Source organism: Nomascus leucogenys, chromosome 3 (genome assembly GCF_006542625.1).
Source record: "Nomascus leucogenys isolate Asia chromosome 3, Asia_NLE_v1, whole genome shotgun sequence".
NCBI lineage: Eukaryota > Metazoa > Chordata > Mammalia > Primates > Hylobatidae > Nomascus > Nomascus leucogenys.
Window position 1 is genome coordinate 14,475,688 of NC_044383.1, and position 24,414 is coordinate 14,500,101.

General features: G+C 41.4%; 1 protein-coding gene and 2 non-coding genes across 3 annotated transcripts in view; all 3 read left to right on the forward strand.

Moving 5' to 3' along the window:
• The first annotated feature begins 394 nt into the window (after nt 1-394).
• The window catches only part of EIF3A (eukaryotic translation initiation factor 3 subunit A), a 48,918-nt gene continuing 24,898 nt past the window's right edge, over nt 395-24,414 (forward strand). The window contains exons 1-14 of the mRNA XM_030806428.1: nt 395-649; nt 7,349-7,539; nt 7,708-7,844; nt 8,232-8,395; nt 9,838-10,037; nt 11,263-11,471; nt 15,036-15,207; nt 19,316-19,420; nt 19,803-19,901; nt 21,252-21,368; nt 21,573-21,758; nt 22,652-22,999; nt 23,916-24,020; nt 24,103-24,216. Coding sequence (XP_030662288.1) covers nt 601-649; nt 7,349-7,539; nt 7,708-7,844; nt 8,232-8,395; nt 9,838-10,037; nt 11,263-11,471; nt 15,036-15,207; nt 19,316-19,420; nt 19,803-19,901; nt 21,252-21,368; nt 21,573-21,758; nt 22,652-22,999; nt 23,916-24,020; nt 24,103-24,216 — 2,196 coding nt within the window. The 5' untranslated portion in view covers nt 395-600. The remainder of the gene's footprint in view (nt 650-7,348; nt 7,540-7,707; nt 7,845-8,231; nt 8,396-9,837; nt 10,038-11,262; nt 11,472-15,035; nt 15,208-19,315; nt 19,421-19,802; nt 19,902-21,251; nt 21,369-21,572; nt 21,759-22,651; nt 23,000-23,915; nt 24,021-24,102; nt 24,217-24,414) is intronic.
• LOC115834564 lies at nt 19,533-19,661 on the forward strand. The gene has a single exon (XR_004029504.1). It is a non-coding gene; the product is annotated as a small nucleolar RNA SNORA19 (small nucleolar RNA).
• On the forward strand, nt 20,828-20,959 carry LOC115834563. The gene has a single exon (XR_004029503.1). It is a non-coding gene; the product is annotated as a small nucleolar RNA SNORA19 (small nucleolar RNA).

Below are 24,414 nucleotides of genomic sequence, written 5' to 3' on the forward strand. Positions count from 1 at the left end.
AGGCGTCACTCTTCCCCATGCTTGTCCCTCACGGTTGAGCGGCGCTGACCTGATGACACCTGCTCACTGCGTTTTCGTTAAACTCAGCATTTTCAGGTAGCCAAGACAGGCGATTCTCCTGGCTGGATGGGAGCTTACTGTAACTGCACGACTCCGCACAAGTCGCTTTGAAAATCAATCTGCAGACGTTTGCTTGTTCTCCAGACAGAAACTCTGACCCCACACTCACCTTTCCCACCCCAATTCTCGCTCGAAGATTGAAGAGCCTGGGAACTGTCTCCCTAACGCTAGCCAGAACAGGCCCAAGAAGGGAACTGGACCTTGCGCGCCTAGGACTGCGGCGCCGCCACGTCTGTCTGCGTGCGTGACGCCAGCGCGCTTGCGCGCATGGAGGCCCGCCCCATACATCCGGGGCCTGGGCGGCAGCAGGGCCGCCGCGCGGAGGTCACGTGGCTCCTTCCTTTCCGTCTCTGGCCGGCTGGGCGCGGGCGACTGCTGGCGAGGCGCGTGGAACCTTACGCTGGTTCCCCTTCGTCTCCTCTCCCGGCCCGGGCCACTAGAGAGTTCGCTGACGCCGGGTGAGCTGAGCCTGCCGCCAAGATGCCGGCCTATTTTCAGAGGCCGGAAAATGCCCTCAAACGCGCCAACGGTGAGTAACTGATCGGGGCGCGCCGGGCTGGGGCGGCCCGAGGCCTCCGAGGTCGAGAGCGCGGGCCTGCTGCCCACTGCTCCGCCGCCTGGTCCGCGCGGGGAGAGGAGACCAATGCGGCCTGCCCGCCGCTGTCCCAGCCGGTGGTTGGGCATGGGTTTCCTTCTCACTCTATCGACTGGGGTCTGGGAGGCGCGGAGCCCAGAACCGTCGCCCCAGCGGCCCTTCCTTCCCCCTGCCGCCTCCGGGTGGGTCGCGGGGACCGCAGCCCGGGAGACAGCCCCTACCCGGGTTGGAGCTCCCTCCTCGCTGCCTGCGTCCGCTGGCTCTCCAGGTCCCTGGGGCTTTGGTCTTCTTAGGGCCCGCGCCCCCGGCCGCCATCTGGGAGTGCCGGGGAGTAAGAAACATGGCTCCCTCCCGGGGACAATGCACGCGAAAGCCTCGGCTCCACCTCCTGCCCGGGCCGGGAGCCCTACGGACCCACCCCCGGCCCTCCCGCAGCCACCCCCGCTCTCCAAGCCGCGCTCAGTGCTTTGCTGGGTCAGGGTCCACTTACCCTTTACCCAGCTGCTTTATAGCCACTTAAGGGCCTCTGACCCATTTAACCTGATTCCTGTTTTTTTGTTTTGTTTTGTTTTGTTTTTGTTTTTTCCTTTTTCCTGGCATTGATTAGAAGCAGTCCGAAAGCCTGTTTCGAATCACTGGAAGTTGGAATAGTTAATGTAAAGGGACTTCAGGTCTCCTCTTAAAGATAACGAAACAGGTCTAGAGAGAGGTTTCCCCAAGGTCACTCCGGGAGTTGTTGAGCCAAGAGACTTAAAACCAACGTCTCTTGACATCCAGATCAGTCCTTTTTTCTCTTTTTTTCTGCCACAGTGCTGCTGTCTGCGATTTCTATTTCCATATGTGTACTTCAGCCATTGGCGCTTGAGGGAAAAACTTGTGTGCCCCGATCTCTCCAAGGCATTTATTACATTGGCGTTCTGGGGATGCACACGTTCTTGCTAGGCTCTGGGCTTAAGAAACTTTGTTTAGGGTTTTTTTTTTTTTTCTTCCTCTAACTGGACAATTTTTCTAATCGTTAGGGCATGGATAGCTCTTATTTTCATCCTTCCTTCACCGAAATAGAAGTTTCGGGTTTTACCCATGTTGTAGATGCATATACCTTGTGAGTTACAGTTTTATGTTTGGAGAGCTTATTTTGTTAGCTTCTTTGAAAATTCATCTTGTGAAAACGGCAGTTTGAGTCAGCACATAAACTGATAATGTGGCAGGACCAGAGATATGTTGGTCATATACTTTTTAAGGTAAAAGTAACACTTTGTCGGGGAGGGAACTGGTCTGTGGAATAGGATAATTCCACATAGTGTGGAATGGAATAATTGTTTTAAAAACCTATTCAAACTACAACATAGGTGTGATCACTAATTCATTCTAATGATAATCAGTGATCTAATGGTTAGAGCAGACAAGCGGTTTTAGGATGTTTATTAATACATCGGAAAGAAGAGATTGAAATGGAACTTTGTCACTATAAAGCAAACTGTAGCAAAGTTTATGACTTTTCGTCGTTTCGAAACTTAGAATTTGTAGTATACAAAATGATTTGCATGAAATTACTACTCTGCATTGCTGTTGTCGATGTTTTACAATCATTTGCATGCTTTGCCCAACAGGTATTTTTTTTTTCCCCGTGCTAGTAGGCCAAAGCACTATAATGGTCTACATATTACATATTTGGTGTGTTCGGGCCTTGTTTCCTGTATGGCTTTTCTTTTTGGAATCTTCATAAGAACTTGATATAGAAAGGATATGTAATGTGCATCAAACATTTTTTTCCTGTTTCTAAATTGACACAGGCTTGATTCATGAAGGGCAGGTTAAGGAAAGGATCTGAAATTAAAGTAGGCAAGATGAGGGACACTGGGGGGGGAAACTTGAATTTTGTTTGTGTAGCTTTTTAAAGAAGACTGTGGGGACGCCTTGCTTGCAGCCCTTTGAAGCTGTTGGATGGGGATGCATGCGTTACCTTCAGAGTAGAAACTCATACCTTTGATCTTGAGGGATCCCTTCTCAAAGTGAGCAGATGGTGGATGGTCCAGGGCACTGCTTCCAAAACATAAGTGAAGGATCAGAGGGCATTCCCCTAATTGGAAATAATCTCATTTTATCTAAATGTTTTATGTGTAATATTTGTGATCCCAACAATATTTAGACCTAATCTATTGCATTATCTTAATGAAATGTAAATAAATTTAAGTAGAATAGTCGTTCAGGTCACCCTAAGCATATATATGAGCACTTTTTGGGGGAAAAATTATAGTAGTCATTCAGGAAGGTGAGAACTTGGACCAGCAGTTACAGGCAAGAATTTCATATCCTGTAATCATTTGGAGAAGGCCCCTTTTTCGTATTATATCGTTAGTAGTACCAAACTAACTGCTGCTGACCTTATTATAGTTCTACAACCAGTGCCTTTAAAAAATAAAGCTGTTATTAAGGCCACAAATTGAGTAACGTAGCATATCTATTTGGTCTGTTGCACAAATAAACTAGTAAACATCAAGGGCTGATGTAAACTTCTTTATACATTCAGTAATGAATTTGAAAGGTATGTTCCGAATGCTCACCCATCCAGTAAGGTTTATAATTCTAGATTTTAACTTTTATTTCTATAATATTAATCCGGAAGTCAATATTTAAGTATTGAAATAGAACCTTTAGTTTATGATAGTTCTTTCCAGCCTCAAAAGCTTCCCCTGGCCACCATTAAATAATTCAGAGGAGGCTGGGCGTGGTGGCTCATGCCTGTAATCCCAGCACTTTGGGAGGCCGAGGCAGGTGGATCATGAGGTCAGGAGATCAAGACCATCCTCACTAACACAGTGAAACCGTCTCTACTAAAAATACAAAAAAATTAGCCTGACGTGGTGGCGGGCACCTGTAGTCCCAGCTACTCAGGAAGCTGAGGCAGGAGAATGGCGTAAACCCAGGAGGCGGAGCTTGCAGTGAGCTGAGATTGCGCCACTGCACTCCAGTCTGGGTGACAGAGTGAGACTCCATCTCAAAAAAAAAAAAAATTCAGAGGAACTAAATTCTTGTATATAAATTAGGACAAAGGCAGAAGACTCATTGTCATGGATTATGAAAAATCTGTTCTCATTCCAACTATTTATTTATTTATTTGAGACAGAATCTCGCTCTGTTGGCCAGGCTGGAGTGCAGTGGCACTATTTCGGCTCACTGCAACCTCCGCCTCCCGGGCTCAAGCGATTCTCCTGCTTCAGCCTCCCAAGTAGCTGGGATTACAGGCGTGTCCCACCATGCCCAGCTAATTTTTTAATTTTTTTTCAGTAGAGACATGTTTCCCAGGCTGATCTTGAACCCTTGGCCTCAAGTGATCTGCTTGCCTCGGCCTCCCAAAGTGCTGGGATTACAGGCGTGAGCCACCGCGCCTGGCTAAGGAATCAAGTTTTAATTGGCTGTTCAGGAAGTGAAAAATGGTTTCAGTTTCATCTCTAAACAAGCCCTTTTTAGATTAGGAGTTGGATACAGTAGGTCATTTTAGTGCTGCTGCTGTGATTTTCTTAAAGTATAAATTTGATTAAACGCATTTACTCCCAAGTTTTTTGCTGATAAGAGACTGTTTTTGTTAGTTATGAAGAACGCCTAATGTACTGTTACATTTTCTTTTTTTTTTTTTTTGAGACAGAATCTCTCCCTCTATTGCCCAGGCTGGAGTGCAGTGATGCAACCTTGGCTCACTGCAACCTCTGCCTCCTGGGTTTAAGTGATTCTAAAGTCTCATCCTCCCGAGTATTTGGGATTACAGGCGTGCACCACCATGCCTGCCTAATTTTTGTGTTTTTAGTGGAGACAAGGTTTCACCATGTTGCCCAGGCTGATCTGGATCTCCTGACTGCAAGTGATGCCTTGGCCTCCCAGAGGGCTGGGGTTACAGGTGTGAACCAAGGCACCTGGCTGTACTGTTACATTTTAGAAAATAAGCTTGCATGCACTATAGAAGACCAGGAGAAGACTGAAAGTTTTTTCCCTCCCACCCCCACCCCTGACAACAAGGAAAGGCTTATTTCAACAAAGTATCTAGTTATATATTACATCTTTGTTTCATTTATTAAGTTTTCTTTTTGATAGTAAGATTGACTCAGTGAAAGATGGACTTTTTCATGCAGTGGTGAAGGGTTTTGTCATTATTTGCATGTGAAAAATGTGATTTCATATAAGGTATTGTGCAAAGATTTATTTCAGTATGTTTTGTGATTTATCCTGTTGCAAACTTTTTTTCTTGAAACTTGTTGCCCAGGCTGGAGTGCAGTGGCGCTATCTCGGCTCACTGCAACCTCCGCCTCCTGGATTCAAGTAATTGTCTTGCCTCAGCCTCCCAAGTAGCTAGGATTACGGGCGTGCATCACCATGGCCCAACTAATTTTTTGTATTTTTAGTAGAGACGAGGTTTCACCGTGTTAGCCAGGATGGTCTCGATCTCCTGACCTTGTGATCCGCCCGCCTCCCAAAGTGCTGGGATTACAGGTGTGAGCTACTGTGCCTGGCCATTATCAGGTAGCTCTTAAAAGAAAAAGTATTGGCTGGGTGCGGTGGCTCACGCCTGTAACCCCAGCACTTGGGGAGGCCGAGGTGGGCAGATCACAAGGTCAGGAAATCGAGACCATCCTGGCTAACACGGTGAAACCCCGTCTCTACTAAAAATACAAAAAAAAAAAAAAAAAATTAGCCAGACGTGGTGGCAAGCACCTGTAGTCCCAGCTACTCAGGAGGCTGAGGCAGGAGAATGGCGTGAACCCGGGAGGCGGAGCTTGCAGTGAGCTGAGATTGCGCCACTGCACTCCAGCCTGGGTGACAGCGAAACTGTCCAAAAAAAAAAAAAAAAGTCTTATTCCAAGGAAAATAAACGATATTTCTAAAAAGGAGATATATATATATGTATATATATAGTGTTTTAAGCCCCCCCCTTTTTTTAGTGTAGTGTTTTAGTTCCCCCAAATTGTTTTTTAAATGTTCATTGGGAAGTTTGTGTGTGTGAAATTTGCAATTAATGCATGTTAAGATGAATTTAACCAGTTGACTTAGGTTAAATAACCTCTTTCTCCCCTAGTCTATTAAGTGTACAAAAGAAAATAAAAGATGAGGAAATATAAGATAAATTTTAACCTGAGTCAGAAATAATGTAATGGTAGAGGTACTGCTTTTGACTGTATTTCAAAACAAACAATATACATAGAACTTAAAATTGGAACTGGATTTTGAAATGTTACCACATAGAATGCCTTCGGGCTCAGGGGATAATAAATTCAAAAGAATATAAGTTGGCTGGGCATGGTGATTCACGCCTGTAATCCCAGCACTTTGGGAGGCCAAGGCGGGTGGATCACGAGGTCAGGAGTTTGAGACCAGCCTGGCCAAGATGGTGATACCCTGTCTCTACTAAACATACAAAAATTATCTGGGCCCTGTGGCGGGTGCCTGTAATCCCAGGTACTCAGGAGGCTGAGGCAGAATTGGTTGCGGTGAGCTGAGATCACGCCAATGTACTCCAGCCTGGGTGACACAGCGAGACTCTGTCTCAAAAAAAAAAAAAAAAAAAAAAAAAAAAGAAAAAGAAAAAAATAATATAAGTTATTTTGCTTTGTATTCTATTTTTTTTCCTTTTTTTTTTTTTTTTTTTTTTTTTTTTTTTGAGTTGAGTTTCGTTCTTATTGCCCAGGCTGGAGTGCAGTGGCGCCATCTCAGCTCACCGCAACCTCCGCCTCCCAGGTTCATGCGATTCCCCTGCCTCAGCCTCCACAGGCATGCACCACTATGCCCTGCTAATTTTGTATTTTTAGTAGAGACTTGGTTTCTCCATTTTGGTTAGGCTGGTCTTGAACTCCCAACCTCAAGTGATTGCCCTCCTCGTCCTCCCAAAGTGTTGGGATTACAGGCGTAAGCCACCGCTCCCGGCACCATTTTTCTATTTTTTTATTAAAAAAAAAAAAACAAATAATTTTTTGAAGAAGTTTGAGATTTCCAGAGTGTTGCAGAGTGCATAGTTTCATTGACACCACACCCACTTTCTCCCATGTTGATTTTTATTTGTAACAACTAATGAACCAATACTGACACATTATTTATTTTATTTTATCTTTTTTGAGACATGGAATTTCGCTCTTGTCGCCCAGGCTGGAGTGCAATGGTGCGATCTCGGCTCACTGCAACCTCCGCCTCCTGGGGTCAAGTGATTCTCCTGCCTCAGCCTCCTCAGTAGCTGGTACTACAGGCACATACCACCACGCCCGGCTAATTTTTGTATTTTTGGTAGAGTTGGGTTTCATCGTATTGGCCAGGCTGGTCTCCAACTCTAGACCTCAAGTGATTGGCCCACCTCGGCCTCCCAAATTGCTGGGATTACAGGCATGAGCCACTGCACCCGGCCTGGAACTTTTAAATCACAGTGGAATACAGTGAAATTCAGTTTTACTTGTAGATCATATTTCAACACAGTACAGGTCTTTCTATTGTTTTACTTTTGATAATTATGGCATACCTTTAGAAGTCAAAAATAAATGTAACTTGGTAAAAAGTTGGTAATGAGTTGGGGAATTGAAACAGCCATTTAAAAAGGTAAAGTTTAGACTGTTGTATAGTGTATATAACTAATGTTAATTTTTCTGAATTTTTCAGAATTTCTTGAGGTTGGCAAAAAGCAGCCTGCTCTGGATGTTCTTTATGATGTTATGAAAAGTAAAAAACATAGAACGTGGCAAAAGATACATGAACCAATTATGTTGAAATACTTGGAACTTTGCGTGGATCTTCGCAAGAGTCACTTGGCAAAGGAGGGATTATACCAGTATAAGAACATTTGTCAACAGGTACAAACAGAACTGGGTTGTATATTTTTAACAAGTGCTTTTAGTAATCTGCCGAAGAACTTACCTTTTGAAGTTAATATATTGTATTTCTCTTAAAATTTGCCTTTAAAACATCTTATGGTTCAATGGAAAAATAAGTTCTGAAGAGTTTTTGTATTTTTGGATTAGGTGAACATAAAATCTCTAGAGGATGTTGTTAGGGCATATTTGAAAATGGCAGAGGAAAAAACTGAAGCTGCTAAAGAAGAATCTCAGCAGATGGTCTTAGATATAGAGGATCTGGATAATATTCAAACTCCTGAGAGGTATGTGGGTTAGACCTCTAATAAATGCTTTGATAGTTAACTTGGTGTTTTCCTTTACATGGGTCTTCATTTCCTTTTGAAGTAGATGTTTATCAGAAAAAAATGCAAATCTTCGAAGTTTTAAATGCATAGTAACCAATTAATTTATGTAGGTAATACAAATTCATTGAAGTGGAAAATGACAGCCTTAAGATAGAAGGGCAAATACTAATTTAAATGAACATAATGCAGATTGGGAATTCAGGGAGTAGATAGTGACACCTTTGCAGTGTGTACAAATTGTGGGAAGAATTTGCACTGTTTTCTGATGAACATCGTTTTGGTTTTTAATCACATGGCAAAGTAGGAAACTGTCTAAAATTGTTTTCAACATTTTTTTCTTTGTAGTGTTCTCCTAAGTGCTGTAAGTGGTGAAGACACTCAGGATCGTACTGACAGATTACTTTTAACTCCATGGGTTAAATTCCTGTGGGAATCTTACAGGCAGTGTTTGGACCTTCTTAGAAACAATTCTAGAGTAGAGCGCCTGTACCATGATATTGCCCAGCAAGGTAAGATGAGAAGATCAAATCTGAGTGAAGTGCTTTGAAATTGACTGAGGAGTAAATTTTCTGAAAAGTGCTTAAAATGAACTAGTTTTTATCCTTATTGAAATGTTGGCATTCACATGAGTATTAAATGACTGCGGCCGGATGTGGTGGCTCACACCTGTAATCCCAGCACTTTGGGAGGTCAAGGTGGGTGGATCACTTGAGGTCAGGAGTTCAAGAGCGGCCTGGCCAACATGGTGAAACCCCTTCTCTACTAAAAATACAAAAAATTTAGCCGGGCATGGTGGTGTACGCCTGTAATCCCAACTACTCAGGAGGCTGAGGTGGGAGGATCGCTTGAACCTGGGAGGCGGAGGTTGCAGTGAGCCAGGTTGGCACTGCTGCACTCCAGCCTTGGTAACAGCAAGACTCCGTCTCAAAAAAAAAACAACAAAACCAAAATGACTGAGTAAGGAGTTTGTTTTACTCTTTAAAGGAGTTTTGTGTGAGTTGTATTTTATTGATATCTGAAAGATCTTTTTTTTTCTTTTTACACAAACATCAGTAACAATGAAAGACATTTTAAAGTCATTTTGGAGTTCTCTGTATAACTGAAAAAATAAAGTTTTCCATTTTTTTTTAGTAAACTTGAGTTCTCTACTTTTTTTATTTTATTTTATTTTTATTTTTTAAAAAAGAGCTGGGACCTTGCATTGTTGCTCAGGCTGGTCTCAGACTTCTGGACTCAAGTGATCCTCTTGCTTCGGCCTCCGAAAGTGCTGGGATTACAGCTCTGTCCAGCCTGAATTTTCACTTTCATACAAGTAAATTTGGACTTTTTGATAGTTGTTGATACAAATATTAACTTGAAGTTAAACTGCATCTCTGTTTTAGGCCTGTTAAAATAGACATACTATTTTTAAGGGGAAAGGAAATCTAAAAAATAATCTAATACTGCATATGTGACAGTAAAAAAATTAAGGTGTCCATTTAAATGACAGAACAAGTAGTTCATCTGTAATCAGTTGAAATTAGGTTACTATAAGCCCTCAATTTGTATTATGTAGTTTTAATTAGTACAGAACCTTGTTTCTTACTGTGTAAGTTAGATATCAAAGTTCATTATATTTTAGACTAGATTTTTTTACTCTTAGGATTTAAAGTGGTGGGTCTTTGAAAGGTAGGACTCCTAGATCTAAATTCTGGTTTCCCACTTGTAAACTCTGCCAGCACCACATTTTAGTTCTAGGCAAGGACCGGTGATTATGTCTTTGGTTTTGTTAGGGTTCACTCAAAAAGGTAGTCTGGATGAAATAAGTTGATTCTCATTGCATCACAAAGACTAATGATGAGTTTGGTGAATCCTGTTAAAATAACTGATCTTAATGTGTGAAATAAAACCTATTCAAATATGTAAGTAGATAGTAGAAGGTACCTAATATATTTTACAATTATGCTTATAGCTTTCAAATTCTGCCTCCAATACACGCGTAAGGCTGAATTCCGTAAACTGTGTGACAATTTGAGAATGCACTTATCGCAGATTCAGCGCCACCATAACCAAAGTACGGCAATCAATCTTAATAATCCAGAGAGCCAGTCCATGCATTTGGAAACCAGACTTGTTCAGTTGGACAGTGCTATCAGCATGGAATTGTGGCAGGTATGTTGGAGCTATTAGCTTTTCTTTCTAGAAATAATAGTCTATGTTACTTTTCTCCCCCCTTAATGAAGAGCTTCATCTTGGTATGCATTGGTTAATTTCAATAAGGTAAGGAATTAAAGTTGCCTAGTAGACTGGGAAAAGTTCTGAACAAGAAATCTCTGAATATTTTGTTTCTAGTTGCCTTCTATGAATTCTGGACCAAACCATATAATCTCTTTCAGACCCAGTTTCTTGACATATAAAACAATACATTGCCAGTGCTGCTTGAAGTGTGGTTTCATGACTGGTGTCATTTGTAAACTGTCTGGTCTGTGGTGAAATAAGTATAGAGTAGAAAAGCAAAGTTTCTTAGTAGCAATTTTATTGTAAATTTTGTGTGTGTTTACTCTGACAAAAAGTGAGCTTTTTCTGTTTCATTTTTGTGGTAATTTTGTATTTTATATTCTTTGGTAAGAGGTTAGAAATTAAAAAAAAACGAAATCCTTTACTACTGATTGTTGGAGAAGTGCTGCCGTAGATTATTCTAGATTATTCTTAGTGGTGCTTTAGCTGCCTGTCTTGCATTGGAGATCTTGGTGGTGGTAGGAAGCTAGTCTTCTCCCTGGCCCTTTTTCTCTAAGAATCCTACAAAGACATTCCATATAATTTTGTAGTCATGTGACCTTGAAGTCTTTTATATATTTGACGGACAATATTTGATTGAAATTATAGAGGAAGAAACTAAAAATTGGGAGTGTTTGAGCCAAGTGAAAGTGTGATTTGATGTTTTGTTCTTGCACATGTTTCCTTTTCTATAGGGACACCCATCTTAAAATACTACCAGTAGAAGATAAGTAAACATGCTCATTATAGGAAAAAATCCATAAGTTAAAAGAAGAGAAATATTCATCCATTATCTTATCACTCAGAAATAACCTGTTGTATATCCTTCTAGATTTTTTCTTTACATTGCCCCAAGGGATGGGATAATATGCAAATATTTTCTTGAGTCTGCTCTACTTTCCATTATTTCCTAAAGAACTTCAAAACGTTTAAGGAGTTAGTGTTTTTGTAATTATGGCAGTTTTCTAAAATAGATATTATACATGAGTAAAGAGAACCACACAAAGGTATTTTATTTGCTATTTTTATGTTTTCTGTGTTGTAGGTTTCATAGAAATTTGAATTAGATTTTTTTCATGTTATGGAAGGCAATGACTTTAATTTATACTCCTAATTTTAGGAAGCATTCAAAGCTGTGGAAGATATTCATGGGCTATTCTCCTTGTCTAAAAAACCACCTAAACCTCAGTTGATGGCAAATTACTATAACAAAGTCTCAACTGTGTTTTGGAAATCTGGAAATGCTCTTTTTCATGCATCTACACTCCATCGTCTTTACCATCTCTCTAGAGAAATGAGAAAGAATCTTACACAAGATGAGATGCAAAGGTAAGAGTGTTATACTTGGATAATGTTGAAATTCTGTAACAAATATTGTCTATTATATGACATGGTATATTCTAGGCCATGGTTTCTCAGCCTCTGCACTACTGACATTTTGGGTTGGATAATTCTTAGTTGTGGGGCTGTCCTGTGTACTGCAGGTTGTTTAGCAGCATCCCCAGCTTCTACCCATTAGATGCCAGTAGCAACCACCCCCAGTTGTGACTATTACAAACGTCTTAAGACATTGCCCTTCTGAACAGTATTCTTGGACTTTAGTAGTTGGTCTTGAACTCCTCACCTCAGGTGATAAGTAACTCCACTAAAAGCCCAATTGAGAAATTTGAGTATTAGGAAAAACACATTTAACGGATGAGCTTTCTATCCACATACAGGTATTTAGAGTCTATTCTTAGAACAAATAGAAAATTAATAAAAATACTTTTTTTTTTTTTTTGCAAGACAGAGTCTTGCTTTGTTGCCTTGATGCCCAGGCTGGAGTGCAGTGGCACGATCTTGGCTCACTGCATCCTCTGCCTGCTGGGTACAAGCAATTCTCCTGACTCAGTTTCTGGAGTAGCTGGGATTACAGGTGTGCACCACCGTGCCTGGCTAATTTTTTGTATTTTTGGTAGAGATGGGGTTTCACGATGTTGGCCAGGCTGTCCTCGAACTCCTGTCCTCAGGTGATCCTCCTGGTTTGGCCTCCCAAAGTGCTGGGATTACAGGTGTGAGCCACCACGCCCGGCAGGGTAAATACTTCTATGAAGTCATTTTTTCCTGATTGCAAAATATTAAGTGTAGAATATTTGGGACATGTGTATTCTCATATAAATACATATGAATGTAAAAGGAAGGGTCTATAACCCAACAACCTATAGACCATTTTTTCCCTGTGCTCCACATGTTCAGAGAAACTTCTCTAGCAATAAACTATAGAAATGAGCCCCGAAGGCATAGTCTTCCATTTTATTATTTTTAGCATTACGTATAACCTGTTTTCTGTCACTTAAAAAAAAATACATTTCTGGCTGGGCGCAGCAACTCATGCCTGTAATCCCAGCACTTTTGGGAGGCCAAGGTGGACGGATCACTTAGGATTAGGAGTTCAAGACCAGCCTGGCCAACATGGCAAAACCCCATCTCTACTAAAAATACAAAAAACAGCTGGGTGTGGTGGTGCATGCCTGTAATCCCAGCTACTCCGGAAGGAGGCTGAGGCCGGAGAATGGCTTGAACCCGGGAGGTGTAGGTTGTGGTGAGCTGAGATTGTGCCACTGCACTCCAGCCTGGATGATAGTGCAAGACTCCATCTCAAAAAAAAAAAAAATGCTATTGGACTTAGGCAACACACATACCACCTGTTTTCTTGTATTGGTCGACCAATTATTTTGTTATCCAGTAGAATTACGTACAGCAAATTGTCTTTCTTATGTAAAACTATTTTAGAGCAATTCATGGGACGAATTAAATGAGTCCCACTAGCATATTTTCTGCTTTCTCTCCTTTGTTCTCTATTTCTTTGCTTTCTGATATGGTCTTTCTTTCCTTTCTGATAGGGTCTTGCTTCCTTGCTAAGGATGGAGTGTAGTGGTGTGTTGTAGCTCACTGCATGCATCCTTGAACTCCTGGGCTCAGGCGATTCTTCCACCTCAGCCTTCTGAGTAGCAGAGACTACCAGCGAGCGCCACCACGTCCAGCTAATGTTTAATTTTTTTTATGGAGACAGGGTCTGATATTGCCCAGGCTGGTCTCCAAGCTTCTAGTCTCAAGTGATCTACCTGCCTCAGGCTCCCAATGTGTTGGGATTTATAGGCATGAGCCACTACACCTGGCCACTAGTATATTTTCTTAGAAACTCTTGAGGATGGTGTCCATTATGGCATCCACTGTCACTTATGTAATTCACATCCTTTTTTTTTTTGAGACGGAATTTCGCTCTTGTTGCCCAAGCTGGAGTGCAATGGCGCGATCTCGGCTCACTGCAACCTCCAGCTCCTGGGTTCAAGCGCTTCTCCTGCCTCAGCCTCCCGAGTAGCTGGGATTACAGGCGCGCACCACCACACCTGGCTAATTTTTTTTTGTTTTTTTTTGTTTTTTTTTTGTATTTTTAGTAGAAACGGGGTTTCACCATGTTAGCCAGGCTGGTCTTGAACTCCTGACCTCAGGTGATCCACCCACCTCGGCCTCCCAAAGTGCTGGGATTACAGGCATAAGCCACTGCGCCTGACCCACATCTGTTTGTTTTAAGGAAAAACATGTTCTTCCAGACACATAGCTTGCCTTCAGAGAGTACTATAATAATAGTGAGCATTAGGCTGTCTAGCTCTTAGTACATTATTTGGTTTAATCTTTACAATAGCCTTATGACTCAGAAAATTAAGTATCTTGCCTAAGGTCACAGTCTTGGAAATGGCGAAGGGGAGATGCTAGCCCTTCGGCTCCAGGGCTCACAGTCTTTGGGGTCCTCCCATGCTCTGAATGCAGCCTGACTTCTTGTCTTTCAGGGATGTGAAAATTTAGCTTCTGGTTCTTGTCTCCCCGTCTCCCTCACTACCATAATACTGTTCACTTGTGATTCTTCTGATTTTTTTCTCCCTTATTGCCACTTATTTCCTTAGGTTTTTTTTTTTTTTTTTTTTTGAGACAGTCTCAACTCTGCCGCCCAGGCTGGAGTCCAGTGGCATAATCTCGGCTCACTGCACCCTCCGCCTCCTGGGTTCAACTGATTCTCCTGTCTCAGCCTCCTGAGTAGCTGGGATTACAGGTGCCTATCACCATGTCTGGCTAATTTTTGTATTTTTAGTAGAGATGCGGTTTCACCATGTTGTCCAGGCTGGTCTAGAACTCCTGACCTCAGGTGATCCGTCTGCTTCGGCCTCCCAAAGTATTGGGATTACAGGCGTGAGCCACTGTGCCCAGCCATTTCCTTAGTTTTTAAACCTGCCTTAATTTTGTAAGGAACTCTGGGGTATATGAATATGCCTTTTCTGTCATTTAATCACAATCTTTTTCTTTCTTTTGAGATGGAGTATGGCTCTGTCGCCCAGGCTGGAGTGCAGTGGCGCGATCTTGGCTCACTGCAAGCTCCGCCTCCCAGGTTCACGCCATTCTCCTGCCTCAGCCTCTTGAATAGCTGGGATTACAGGCGCCAGCCACCACGCCCGGCTAATTTTTTTGTATTTTTAGTAGAGATGGGGTTTCACCGTGTTAGCCAGGATGGTCTCGATCTCCTGACTTCGTGATCCGCCCCCCCTTGGCCTCCCAAAGTGCTGGGATTACAGGCGTGAGCCACTGCTCCCGGCCAATCACAATCTTCTTCTGAAGCTAGAAAACACTGACAGTACTGAGTGGATAGATGAAGTCCTGATTCTCCAAGTATTCGTTTAAACACAGTCCATTTCTCTTACTCCCATGCTTTGATGGAATAATATTTATGAGTATTGTGCACCATGGTGGTGTACACGTTCTGTTACTAGCACGCCTTACCGTAAGATTAAAGAGAAATGCTTTTCTGCTTGTCAAGTATCATTTACAAACCTAACAGATTTAAAACTTTGTTCTCCATAGAATGTCTACTAGAGTCCTTTTAGCCACTCTTTCCATCCCTATTACTCCTGAGCGTACGGATATTGCTCGACTTCTGGATATGGATGGCATTATAGTTGAAAAACAGCGTCGCCTTGCAACACTACTAGGTCTTCAAGCCCCACCGACACGAATTGGCCTTATTAATGATATGGTTAGTATTAATTTGAGGATTTTTGTAGCTTTGGGCAGAAAACTTTGTGGTCAGGTTTAATAACTCATGATTAAATACTAGGAATTCTGATTCAGTGCCAAGGGTTCTGATGTATGGACAGGGAAGCACTGGTGTGTCAGTCACTGTTCACTTGAGGCAGTTCCGTGCCAGTGGGTGAGCAGGGGTTAAATTGGTGGGAGTTTTGATGTAGCAGGACTTGGGTTGGCTCTGGGGAATACCGTGGGCCAGTCAGTAAGAGAAAAAGTAATGATGGGCTAGAAGAGTCATGGCTTATTTCATGGGGGCTCTAGGAAAACTAATTAAGCTGTGTGTGGGAAATATGAAGAGGCTAGGTGTGTTAGTATGTTCTCGCACTGTTATAAATACCCAAGGCCGGGTGTGGTGGTTCATGCCTGTAATCCCAGCACTTTGGGAGGCTGAGGTAGGTGGATCACCTGAGGTCAGGAATTCAAGACCAGCCTGGCAAACATGGCGTAAGCCGGTCTCTCCTAAAAATAACAAAAAATTAGCTGGGCGTAGTGGCGCACACCTGTAGTCCCAGCTACGCAGGAGGCTGAGTCAGGAGAATCGCTGGAACCCGGGAGGCGGAGGTTGCAGTGAGCTGAGATCGTGCTGCTGCACTCCAGCCTGGGCGACAGAGTGAGACTCCTTCTCAAACGAACAAACAAACAAAAAGGAAATACCTGAGACTGGGTAATTTATAAAGAAAAGAAGTTTAATTGGCTCAGGGTTCCACAGGCTGTGTAGGAAGTATAGTGGCTTCTGCATCTGGGGAGACCTCAGGAAAATTACCGTCATGGTGGAAGGGGAACGGGAAGCAGGTATGGCTTATACGGCTGGAGCAGGAGGAAGACAGAGGGGGAGGGTACCACATACTTAAACAACACCAGATCTTGGGAGAACTCTTATCATGAGGATGGGCCTAGGGGGATGGTGCTAAATCATTAGAAACTGCCCCCATGATTTAGTCACCTCCCACCAGGCCACACTCCAACATTGGAGATTACAGTTGAACACGAGATTTGGGTGGGTACACAGATCCAAACCGTATCACTAGGGGAGAAGGTAAGGTAGACTTACCTTGATGTTCAATGTCTGAAGAACTAAAATATTTTCAACTTTTTTCTCTTTTAAACTTTCATTTTATGTTACTAAATAGTATGGACTTAATTAGGGTTATTCAGTGAAATTGTATGTGAAATACTTTTTAAAATGCAGATTTCTAGGTTTTACCCAGCAGATATAATACAAAAGTTTTAGAGTGTGGAGCCTAAGACGTGTTGTTGTTGTTGTTGTTTTTTGAGACAGGGTCTAGCTCTGTTGCTCAGGCTGGAGTGCAGTGGTGCGATTTCAGTTCTCTGTAATTACCACCTCCCAGGTTCAAGTGATTCTCCTACCTCAGCCTCCCAAGTAGCTGGAATTACAGGCACGCACCACTACAGTGGTTTTTTGTATTTTTAGTGGAGATGGGATTTTGCCACGTTGGCTAGGCTGGTCGCGAACTCCTGGCCTCAAGTGATCCATCCCCCTTCGCTTCCCTAAGTGCTGGGATTACTGCCACCGCGCCGGCCAGATTTGTGTATCTTTTTAGTGTTTCACATTGATGGAATCTTCCATTTAGTGGAAATTTGTTGAGTGCCTGTTATGTGCCTAGCAAGTGAAACTGAAAGCAGAAGTTGTATTCTAGGGGAGCTGAGATTCTAGGGATTCTCATCATAACAGTCTGACTTGGTTATTAGAATCACCTCCAGTAGATTACTTTGGGATAAGAGAAAGAGGGATAAGTACTAGAGAAGAGTATTAAGGAAAAATCACCTTGGCTGTATGTTTACCAAAAACGGAGTTTAAATCATTAACAGTCCCTAATTCATGAATAGAGCAATAAAGAAATCAAAAAGATAATGGCAGGCTCTCTTAGGTATTTTTAAAATGTATTCTAAGGAAACACATATTCACTCTGATAAAAGCTAGATAAAAGGCCTAAATTTTCTGCAGTAGTCAGTTTAAGTAAGAACAAATAACTTCTAGATAGTGGCATTTTTCTTTTGTGACATGGTAATGCAGATTCGCTTTGTAGTTAACTTTTGCAAAGAGTTCCTGCAGAGCAGCTTTTTTTCTACTTTGTATTCCTCCATGTTTTTCTCTGCTGCCACTGCCCACAGAGTTCAACTTTCTGTTTATGGGACCGATGTAGGACTCAGTGTAATAAAGCAACAGCAGTGTCTTGAGAAAGAGGTTTCATTAGCAAATAAAACATTTGCTAATAAAAAATTTGCTTCTAATTTTTAAAGCTGAAGAAATGTGCCACACTGGAAGGATAATCCATGTCACCTTGCTGTTAAAGGTGATCTCGGCCAGGCACGGTGGCTCACGTCTAATCCTAGCACTTTGGGAGGCCAAGGCGGGTGGATCACTTCAGGTCAGGAGTTCGAAATGAGCTTGGCCATCGTGGTGAAACCCCATCTCTACTAAAAATACAAAAAAAAAAAAAAAAAAGTTAGCTGGGCATGGTGATGCATGCGTGTAATCCTAGCTACTCGGGAGGCTGAGGCAGGAGAATCGCTTGAACCCGGGAGGCATAGGTTGCAGTGAGCTGAGATCGTGCCACTGCACTCTAGCCTGGGTGACAGAGCGAGACTCCATCTCAAAAAAAAAAAAGGTGATCTCTTAGACTTAGATTTAATATACTGCAATATGTTGTCCCAGAAGCGAAAGACATTTACAATTGGCTGGAAGTAGAATTTGAGCCACTAAAACTCTGTGAGCAAGTCATTCGGTGATCACTTGCCAATGATGGGTAGCATTGGACCAACAGCTAGGGCATCTAGATTAGGGTCCTCATTGTGCCCATAGAGTGTAGAGTTTTAGAAGGATACCAGTTAGTGTCAAGTGAATGGATTAGCTGACTGCCAAGAGGCATTTATCAACTTCTTGAGTTGACCATATATCCAAGGTCAATACCTGAGCGTTAGGCTTCCATAACCAGATTTATGAAACAGTGATTCCATTATCTCAGGAAAAGACTCAGACATTCCTAAGAGTGACTTTTAAATCAGAAAGCAAACCAATCGTGTATTTTAGTGAGAAATGTAATTTAGTAGATTATGGCAGCCTTTCACATTTCCCAATTCGGAAGGGGAGCTACATGAAGAATCTAAAATAACTTGATAGGAATGAAATTAGAGCTGGGAATTGTTTTTTTTCTCTTAAAGGCAGATTCCAAGTTAGGGAATTTTATTTGTATGCATATACCACACCTTATTGCAGTAAAGATATATGGATGCTTATAAGGGGGAAGTGTTAGAATGTTGTAGGATGTCAGCCTGGTACCCATTTTAGAGTTAACCTTAGACCTGAATGCTCGCATGTGTGGGTGCCCTCCTTGCTTGGGGATGCGATCTGCCAATATTTGCCTCAGTTTTGTCACGCACTCTATGGGTACACACTTCTGTGCTTTGCTCTGTCCCAGCAGTTATTCTGCCCTTGGGTTAACAGTTCCTAAAAAATGACGTATTCCATGGCAAAATTGAAATCCATATAAATGGGGTGATATGTGAAATTCTTTTCTCACAGTTATGTTTGTGAGATTTATTCTTGTGTTCTATGTAGCTGTTCTTTTTTGAGCATTTTTGTTTATTTTATGAACACACCACTATCCTATTGATGAGTATGTGAATTCTCCCCAGTTTGGGGCTATTAGATAGTAGTGCTGCCATGATCATTTTTGTGTGACAATTTATATGAAAGTAAAACTGGTATTTTCCTTGTTATCGGTAATAAAATATTCTATTGGCCACAGTAGTTGTCTTTGTGAATATTTAATTGGTTGTAGTTGTGTTTTTTAGAGTTTCATTTCCTTTTTACATACTTGCGGGGCTTTTCACGGTAGGTTAGTGTGCATAGTGTGGGGCAAGAGACCCAGCATTGTTGTACTTTGGATTCACTTTTGGTAAATTTAGAGGAGGTTGAGGCTTGATGATTTTTTAAATCATTTTCCTGATTTCCAATGCTATCATTTATACTAAGTTCAGAATTTTAGTTGGAAAATTTCCTTTGGCAGTTACATCTTTTGTTTTGCTTACTGTAGGTCAGATTTAATGTACTACAATATGTTGTCCCAGAAGTGAAAGACCTTTACAATTGGCTTGAAGTGGAATTTAACCCATTAAAACTCTGTGAGCGAGTCACAAAGGTAAGCCTTTGTATTTAATTTCTGGTTGTTACCACAGAGTTGGCCTTATTGCAGTTTTGAGTTGTATTCATATTTGTTAAGAGGGAAGTTTTGTCATATATGTTGGAATTCAGTGCACATTTCATTGTCTTTTTTCTTTATTTCAAGAGAAAAGATATATCTGATGTGCTAAACAAACCTTTGAAGGTTAATTAGCAGCATGACTAATTTAGCCATTGCTGCCAGTCACCTTCAAACAAGTATCAGTAGCTTCATGATACATTTTATATTTCTTTGCATTGGATGATGTTTTTGTATATTAAAAAAACTGATAGAGTTTTAGATGTTTTAGTATCTCTTATGTAGAAAGTGTGATTCTCTTTCAATTTAATGGATTTTATAGGTTCTAAATTGGGTTAGGGAACAACCTGAAAAGGAACCGGAATTGCAGCAGTATGTGCCACAACTGCAAAACAACACCATCCTCCGCCTTCTGCAGCAGGTAAAAATAAAAAAATAAAAAAAGTTTTGTGATTGTATGTGCTTATCATGAAACTAAAAACTGGAAAAATCTAGAACTGTCTAGGCAGTGAGAACCTCCCCAAGTTCTGCCCCTGCCAAAAATTAGTCTATTTATTAATTTGAAAATCAGAATTATTATATTTACATATTTTGTAACGGACCCTTTTTTTTTGGCGGAACACAATCTTTGGGCATTTTTCCTTGTTAGTAATGTAGGGCTACCTTACTCCATTTAAGGTACCGTGGTGTATTTATTCAGACTCTCTTGATGAAAACCTGTATTCCTAGGTTTTTTTTTTTTCCTGTTAGAAATCTTGTAGCATGGAGCATCTTTTGTACATGTATCTTTTTTTTTTTTTTTTTTTTGAGACGGAGTCTCGCTCTTTCACCCAGGCTGGAGTGCAGTGGCGCGATCTCGGCTCACTGCAGGCTCCGCCCCCCGGGGTTCACGCCATTCTCCTGCCTCAGCCTCCCGCGTAGCTGGGACTACAGGCGCCTGCCACCTCGCCCGGCTAATTTTTTTTTGTATTTTTAGTAGAGACGGGGTTTCACCATGTTAGCCAGGATGGTCTCAATCTCCTGACCTCGTGATCCGCCCGCCTTGGCCTCCCAAAGTGCTGGGATTACAGGCGTGAGCAACCGCGCCCGGCCTCGTACATGTATCTTTGCATACTTCTATTACTTTCTGTGGCATAAGAAGTGGAATTAGTCATAGAGTTTATGGATTTAAAGCTTTAATAGCTATTCAGAAGCCTGGATTGATAGACCCTCCCACCATGAGTGAATGAGACAGCCTTTTCATATATTTTAGTCCAGTGGCTTAAGTAAGTAAGTGCTCCCATTTTGTTTTCCATTTGTTTCATTTGGGAAGGAGGGCGTTTTATTATATTTTTCATCTCAGTATTTGTGCACATTTCATTGACCTGCTTTCTTTTGTTTATGTGAGTAGTGTTATTTCTTCTGTGCTATACAAATAATTGAAGGCTAATTAGCAGTATAACTATAAATAGTAATGCTGCCAGTCTCCTTCAGACAAAATTCCTATAAGAAGCGTTTAAATATATTCGGTAAGTAGCAGGTTTTTAGGCTTTTTTGTTTTACGACAACTAGGATTTGAAAAGATTATAGGTTTGAGGAATAGTATGATAATGGTTCTTAAAGCATGGAGTTTAGAGTTGATAGTCTGGGATTAGCATTCTGGCTTTAACAATGTACTGCTAACATAAATTCTCTGGCATAATTTCTACTTCCCATGACTGTCATGAGATTGCACATAAAAGGTGCTGAATAAATAGTGGCTAGTGTTATTAACCCTTTGTTTTCTATGCAGGTGTCACAGATTTATCAGAGCATTGAGTTTTCTCGTTTGACTTCTCTGGTTCCTTTTGTTGATGCTTTCCAACTGGAACGGGCCATAGTAGATGCAGCCAGGCATTGCGACTTGCAGGTAGGTATGTGCTGTAAGGAGACAGGAGAAGGCCCTTGAGGACTAGAAAGACACATATCTTCTGTCTCTCAGCTTTTGGTACAGTGATACCATTTTAAAGTTTACTGAGTGAACTTTTCCAGCTTTTGTATATGACATTCTTCTGTTACTTTTTGACTTCATGCTTACTTATGGATTTAACCATTGAGAATTTAATTTTCAAAGGTTCGTATTGATCACACTTCTCGGACCCTGAGTTTTGGATCTGATTTGAATTACGCTACTCGAGAAGATGCTCCGATTGGTCCTCATTTGCAAAGCATGCCTTCAGAGCAGATAAGAAACCAGCTGACAGCCATGTCCTCAGTACTTGCAAAAGCACTTGAAGTCATTAAACCAGCTCATATACTGGTATGCATCTTCCCGGGGAAATAAATCCCAGAAGTTTTGAGGGACTCTTACGCCATGTCTTTCACAAAAAGGTTTAAGACAATATCTGAGAGAAGGGATTTATATTTCCTATAGAATTGTACTTGGTAGTTTTGTTATTTGATCAAATACACAAATCACTGAGCTTTCTTCCATTGAACAAAATACTGCTCTGTGTAGGTAATGTAATAGGGTGGATTATGTTACAGAAACAACAGAGTAGACATAAGATTCCTCAAATAGTGAAATACAGTGACTGGATTTTTCCCTCCTGCTTAAGTTATTTCTTTTTTTTTCTTTTTCGAGATGGAGTCTCACTCTCACCCAGGCTGGAGTGCAGTGACGCCATCTCGGCTCATTGCAATCTCTTCTCCTGGGTTCAAGCAATTCTTGTGCCTCAGCCTCCTGTGTAGTTAGGACTACAGGCACGTACCACGTGCCCAGCTAATGTTTTGTATTTTTAGTAGAGATGGGGTTTCACCACGTTGGCCATGCTGATCTCAAACTCCTGGCCTTAAGTGATCCACCCGCCTTGGCCTCCCAAAAGTGCTGGGATTACACACGTGAGCCACTGCCTGTAACAAGTTATTTCTTGTTTGTGAGCTCTGTTAATGAACACCTAAGGTAGGTTTGGTGCAGAGAAAAGTTGTCTTAGCTAGGAGAGCTTCTTTAGCTGCGTCATTGCTATTAAAAGACTGAATAGGAGCAACACCATAGCATTTAATACCGAAAACAACTTGGATAGTGTCATCTTCCATTATCAAACGCAGATACATAGAAAGGCGGTGCATCAGGATTATTTTGTAATTTCTTTGATGCCTAATACCAGAGAATGTTAATTTTGGTTATTTAAAAAAATTCATTTGTTTTTGAAGCAAGAGAAAGAAGAACAGCATCAGTTGGCTGTTACTGCATACCTTAAAAATTCACGAAAAGAGCACCAGCGGATCCTGGCTCGCCGCCAGACAATTGAGGAAAGAAAAGAGCGCCTTGAGAGTCTGAATATTCAGCGTGAGAAAGAAGAATTGGAACAGAGGGAAGCTGAACTCCAGAAAGTACGGAAGGCTGAGGAAGAGAGGCTGCGCCAGGAAGCAAAGGAAAGAGAGAAGGAGCGTATCTTACAAGAACATGAACAAATCAAAAAGAAAACTGTCCGAGAGCGTTTGGAGCAGATCAAGAAAACAGAACTGGGTGCCAAAGCATTCAAAGATATTGATATTGAAGTATGTAGCATCTTAGTCATTAAAAAATTAGTTTTATCCAGGTATTTTGTACTCTTAGAACCATAGTCCTTTACCATTTGTTGGCTTACTGGGTTATTTCATGCATTTTGGTACAGCTGGTCGTGACTAAATCTGTGAGTAAGCCTATGTTTATTGCTATGTGAAGTTTTGTGTTTTTTATTTTTTTGAGACGGAGTCTTACTCTTGTCGCCCAGGCTGGAGTGCAGTGACGTGATCTCAGCTTACTGTAACCTCCGCCTCCCGGGTTCAAGTGATTCTCCTGCCTCAGCCTCCCAAGTAGCTGGGATTACAGGCGCCTGCCACCATACCTGGCTTTTTGTATTTTTAGTAGAGACAGGGTTTCACCATGTTGGCCAGGCTGGTCTCAACTCCCGACCTCAAGTGATCTACTGGCCTCAGCCTCCCAAATTGCTGGGGTTACAGGTGTGAGCCACCACACATGACCTGTTTCATAGACACCTTATACACATAGCCTGAAGGTAATTTTATACACTATTTTACATAATTTTGTGCATGAAACAAAGTTTTGAATGCATTTTGACTGACATGTCACATGGGTCAGGTGTGGAATTTTACACTTGTGGCACCATGTTGGTGCTCAGAAAGTTAAAATTGGGAGCATTTCAGATTTTGGGTTTTTGGATTAGGTTTGCTTACCCTATTTAGTAGAGTCTGGGTAGATGTAGGTTGGAGGAGTGAGAAAAAGATGTATGGATATTTTTTTCCTTATGGTCAAATGGAAATAAGGCTATTGTATAATATTTTTACATTTCCTAAATTATTACCCATTGTAACAGTAAAAGCAATCTAGGATTTTATTCTAGAAAGCAGTGAGTTATGTTAGGCATTACTTGTTTATCCTTATTAACAATTGTGCATTTGTATTACCTTTCAGGACCTTGAGGAATTGGATCCAGATTTTATCATGGCTAAACAGGTTGAACAACTGGAGAAAGAAAAGAAGGAACTTCAAGAACGCCTAAAGAATCAAGAAAAGAAGGTAAATGAAAGGATTGGTAAACCTTTAACATACCAAGTTAAGAGAGATTTTTAAAAACTGCATGTGTTTTCGTGTCATTCAGATTGACTATTTTGAAAGAGCCAAACGTTTAGAAGAAATTCCTTTGATAAAGAGCGCTTACGAGGAACAGAGAATTAAAGACATGGATCTGTGGGAGCAACAAGAGGAAGAAAGAGTAAGTTTTAAATTTAATTGTAATATTTTTAGATTGTAATAAAATCCTCTGCCAGTAATGGAACCAAGGATTCAGAATTGCTTTATTTTGTATTCTTCTGCTAGAAATGGTGCTCTAATGGCTGCCTATGAACAGATTGGTAGAAAGATGGAAAATTTCACGATAGAGATTACAAACGAAACTTGGAAAACAAAGGAC